The sequence below is a fragment of the Wolffia australiana genome, chromosome 5 (genome assembly GCF_029677425.1).
Source record: "Wolffia australiana isolate 7733 chromosome 5, ASM2967742v1".
Lineage (NCBI taxonomy): Eukaryota > Viridiplantae > Streptophyta > Magnoliopsida > Alismatales > Araceae > Wolffia > Wolffia australiana.
Window position 1 is genome coordinate 13,851,859 of NC_135839.1, and position 5,256 is coordinate 13,857,114.

General features: G+C 47.2%; 1 protein-coding gene across 1 annotated transcript; it reads right to left on the bottom strand.

Annotated features, from left to right (window-relative positions):
• Positions 1–476: 476 nt before the first annotated feature.
• On the bottom strand, positions 477–4,207 carry JAR1 (Auxin-responsive GH3 family protein). Its single transcript, XM_078575538.1, has 5 exons — positions 3,760–4,207; positions 2,551–2,863; positions 2,333–2,434; positions 1,220–2,004; positions 477–1,135 (listed from the first exon to the last, which is right to left on the bottom strand). The coding sequence occupies exons 2-5, from the start codon at positions 2,829–2,831 to the stop codon at positions 594–596; spliced, it is 1,710 nt and encodes a 569-aa protein (XP_078431664.1). The 5' UTR covers positions 2,832–2,863; positions 3,760–4,207; the 3' UTR covers positions 477–593.
• Positions 4,208–5,256: the final 1,049 nt, after the last annotated feature.

The window sequence follows — 5,256 nt, forward strand, 5'->3', positions numbered from 1 at the left end:
TTGGGAGTTTGAGGAGTTGCTCCGCAGCACCATACGAGAAGTCGTTGCCCTGCACCAAGAGCCTTGCACGTTGATGTCACGCCGGTGACGTAAAGAGGTTCTTGTTTCCTGTCTCTATACGCCGACACAGTTATCACGTCCGAGTTGATTCCGCATTTCACCGTAGCGTCTTGGGTCGTTGTTTCTCTTCAACGAGTTACAACAGTTACGTCAGATCAAAGGTCATGAGATGGCTCCAAAACTGTCTGACAGTTATGGAGCGTAGACCATGAAGTGCCCTTCCTTTGGTTTCACTAGAATCAAAACATCAGAATGCTACTCCCCACTGGATTCCCTCAGTAGAAGTAGCGCCAGTTCCCCAATCTTATGCTTCATACAGGTTAGTATTTCTACAGCAGTAATCGCAAACCTAAATTTGTGGATCTTGAATAATCCTTGTTCTTTTATCATATTCCTAGACTAGCACAAAAACAACATGAGACAAGGATGAACAGCTTTTTCTGTATGAGACCGATTTAACTACAGTAAGAGAAGACCCCAGAGAAGGAAACGAAGGGGAGGGAGCTCAAGCGATGCTGAAGTCACAAAAGGCCTCAATCGTAGGCCGAGCTGAGGTAACTTTCGACTACGTTATCATAGAGGATCCGGAGAACCGCAACGTTTGCTCTAGTAACGCAGCGCGGGTTTTTGAACTGGCTCATGGCAGCGCCGTTGTTGATGTAGTTCTCGAGGACCTTCCGGAAAGTGCCCTTACGGACGATACAGAGCTCTAGGGGACCGATGGCCTTCGCCTTCCTTGACGTTACGTAGGCCGCGTCGACGAAGGCGCTATCCAAGCAGTCAGCACAACTACGAAGAACGCTCTCTGTAGCCTCCCCACTGAGCTCCCAAAAGATGACATAATGTCCAGGCTCAGACGACCTTTCCACACAGCTGGAGAAATCGACTACCTCCAGCTTCTCCGCGGCCACCAGTTTCGAAGCCTCCTCTACCGCCATCTGCAGATCTCTTTCTGTGTTTTTATCCACATTGACATTAAGCACGAGTCCGCGGCGGCAAATAAACTGTAGCATTGGCGAGCTGTTATGGAAGCCGCCAACACGAACCACGTCTCCCAGTCTATATCTGTATAATCCTGCGCCAACCGAGAAGAAAGAACGTCTCATTAAGCAACGATAACTATCGTGACATAACGGATAAATGTTAACGCAGTGCTCACCGGCGAAGTTTGTGATGACGACCTCGTACTCCTTCCCAAGTTCAACCTCCTCGAGGCAAACGGGTTCGGCCTCAACATCGTTGTCGGTCGAAAGAGGGATAAACTCAAAAAACCCAATGTTAGGCAGAACCGTGAACATAGTCTCCTCGGGGGGCAGCTTGGGATTGATATTGACAGCCACCCATCCTTCCGAAGAGCCGTAATCAGAACTAACGAGCGGCAAGTATCCAGCATAATGTCTCAGCTTCTTCAGGTAAGGCTCCATCGATCCAGTCATGATCCCGTACACGTACTTCGCGTTGGGCCATAGCGCCGGGATTACCCCGAACCAGTTGCTCAGGCCTTTACACTTGCGGTAGATTTCGTCCGCTAACTCAGGGTTGGGTGATAGTGAATTGGAGACGGCGGCCCTCATGGCTGGATCGGTGATCTTTCTGGAGAGGATGCCATGTCTGATGTCCTCGCATAGCTCCTCCCAAACGAGCTCGAAGGTTCTGAAAGCTCCAACGATGCTGTGAGCGAAGGTAGAGGAGACGCACTGAACTTCCTGGTACGAGAGCAGACCGCAGAGGAGATGACAGTAGAGCGACTGGTCGAAGTTGCTGCCGAAGATGACTTCTTTGGGGCTGCAGGTTTGCGACCGAATGGCCGCCATGGTGCGCGTGAATTGCTCGCTACGGAAGACATTGGTGGTTGCTGTCGCGGCCACAATGCCCCCTGGTGTGCGTAATGGCTTGCTGCCGTAGATGAACTGCAAGGCTTTCCCTCCGCCGAGGGGAAACTCCCTGGGGAAAACATTAAAGAGTACTGTTTAAGTTCCGCGTTATGGGCCAGAATAAATGAAACACGACATGTTGGAAGACGCGTTAGACAGATCTTCCGGTCTTTTTGGCCTCGTGCGACGCATTCTTTATCCACATAAACTATATGTTTATATTCTTTTTTCATATGTTCATCAACGCCAATAGCGACAAAACGAATCTGATAGTTGGAAGTCAGTTTCTGGAAAGTATGTATCCATGGAAGTTAGACTCGTCTATAACGAAATCGAATCTGGATGAACGGCGGAAGAGATAAAGCGAGAGAGTGTGCTGGAGAAGAGGGATCTCTTACTTGTTTCTGAAAGCAAAAGACGTGCGATATATCTGCATCGTATTCTGAACGAGATGATCGTTGAAGGGGACGAACTTGGGTTTCCCTCCGGTGGTGCCCGAGCTGGAAGACGGGGGATACAGCTCATTCATTCTCAGACAATGAATGCAATGAATAAATGAATGTCCCAGGGCATCGGTTGCCCCGACGCCCGTGATATTGTCAGATGGAGAACATACCTCAGAGATATGGAAGTTATGTGTTTTCCCGTGAGAATGGATGAATACTCGCCGCCTACAATTCTGCGAATATAGCCTTCAATGTCTTGGTGCTGGACTATGGGAACGCAGGCCTTGAAACTATCTGGGTCGGTCCGGCCGGCGAGCCCTACGCGCCAAAGATACTCCGCATCACTGTTCTCCTGAAGGATTCGCTTCAGAGTTTCCCTCTGAACCCTGCCTACGTCCATCGTGAGTTCTTCGAACTCTTCGATAACCGCGTCCTGATTAAAAATTATCATCTTCTGGGATTCGTCTCCGAAGAAGTATTACCCTGTCAAATAAACGACAACTGTTCGAGATCCTGAAGTAGAGAAAACACAGCCTTCCGCGAAGAGGGGAAAGTCCTCATGAGTCCCAACAAACTCATGAGGCTTTTTCACCGAGACGAGTTCACGGGATTGAAGGCAAATCGGTTAATTACGTTGAATCCCCCAGTTTACCCGAACAGCGGCCGAGGAAACACGGATAAACCGCAGAGACGAAGAGATAGATTGATAGATGATCCCGTAGTGTTGACAAAGCGGATACCACGAAAAGTGAACTCCTTAGTTAATCGTGCGGGTGATTAATACTACTACACTTGTAAAAATCCCCGGCACATTGAATAAATTCAAGGAATCCAGAAAAGTCAACAAATAAAATATAGGTAGATATATAGATAGATAGATAGATAGCTACAAAGAAAGAGATACATAATTAGATGGATAGATAGGTAGATAGATAGATGGAGATATATATATATAGAGAGAGAGAGAGAGTTAGATAGATAGGTAGATAGATAGATAGAGATATATATATATATATAGAGAGAGAGAGAGAGATGGAGAGAGAGAGAGAGAGAGAGAGAGAGAGAGAGAGAGAGAGAGAAAGAGAGCGAGAGAGAGAGAGAGAGAGAGAGAGAGAGAGAGAGAGAGAGAGAGAGAGAGAGAGAGAGAGAGAGCGAGAGAGAGAGAGAGAGAGAGACGACGAGGGAGAGAGAGAGACGAACAACTGCGAGACCTACGGCCTCACCGGAATACCCAGAAAGGCTGGACAGAAGCAGAAAGACAAGCAACGATTCCCAGAACCTATAAGGAGTAACACTCTATATCGATCGTCACGAAACGGGTAAGCCGCGTATGAAACCGGGAGAACTGAGCATTTCGCGCAACAGGAGTAAGAGCTCACTTGTGAAGGGAGAAGATCGAGACGCTCCGAAAGACTCGTAGCCGACGAGGACAGCCTCTCAAAACATCATTTCAGTGGCCTTTGAGAAATATATGCCGCGCTCGTTATCTCGTGGAGAACTGAACCAGAGATTTCTCAGATTCGGGGGTCGAGATGTGGGAGTAATGTCGTGGCCCTCTCGAGAAAACGAAAGAGATACGTTTTTGACAAAGCCTTGAGGAGCCCGATTGACGCGGTCTGTGGGCATGAGGTGGAAGGACCTCCGCGTTTTATAGTAGAATCGAAGGGGTCGGGCCTTGAGCGGACGTTGAGTTCCCCTCATCTCTTTGACAGAGAAAGGCAAACGATAACGTGGACATTTCTCCTCCACTATATCACAGACCCACATTCACGCGGGACCGCTGACGGCGGGAGCAACAGAGAAAAGGCACAGTTCGGCTCATGCCGACCAATCCCGTTGATTGTAAACCCTCTCCGCGTATCTAGGTTCTGGGGTTAAATTCTTCTCTTGACGTTGTTTAGTAACCGGTACTTACCCTCCCTAAAAGTCAACAGAGTAGTTTGCTGAGATTTTTGTATCCCGATGTCTCCGTGGACGACTTCTTAAGTTACTAGGGATGAAGAAGTGTCTTTGAAAGAGGTTGAAAGTCAGAAAGAAGTGTAGAAAGAGAGAAGTACAGGGTAGAAAGAGATGGAGCACGCAATCAGAGAGAGACAAGACAAAGTGGACCTCGGAAGAGATAATGACGAGCTCTTGAAGCCCAGACGCGGTGGCTACGTTCTATCGACGTCATCTTAAAGGTTGACTTTTATATTATTCCCCGAGTGAAAGATGGCTTACGGATAAGAAAATTGTTTATCGGGAAATCTCCAAGTTGAGATTTGAAACTGTCATTGTTTATATTCAGATGTGCCCCATACGAACAAATTTGTAATTAAATATTTAAAAACTGTCATTATTTTAGATAGGTCACGCCGTTTGTTTCGATGTCACCATTCTTCTCATCGTAACGCCATGTAGACCATCCGATGGTGCATAATTAAGGGAACATCAGTTTTAAGGCTCTCAACTGTCGCATACTTATTCGAATATCTCACACTAGCTAAGTTGCGATCCTCTGGCGTAACGCGACATGTAAAGATTTATTCCGACGTTGGTAGCTGAATTTTTCAAACCAAAAGATACAACTAGAAACAATAAAAGATTTATTAATGCCGCCTGCGGAATCACGGTTAGATAGGGGGCTCCCTATAGGCCTACTCTGCGCATAAATGCAGGGGTTAAGATTGGAAAAAAATACAGCTAAATTCGCACCATCAGCTTTGACAGTTCTCTCTAGATTATTCTTCAGAATACTGGCAATTACGATATCAGCTTGACAAGTAACCACCCCTTCATGAACGAAGTCCCCGAAGACGGTAATCCTTTTCGCACTAACCCCGGTTCTCATACACAAATACAGCAGTCCCCAAGGGGGTTATCTGATCCCTTTTATC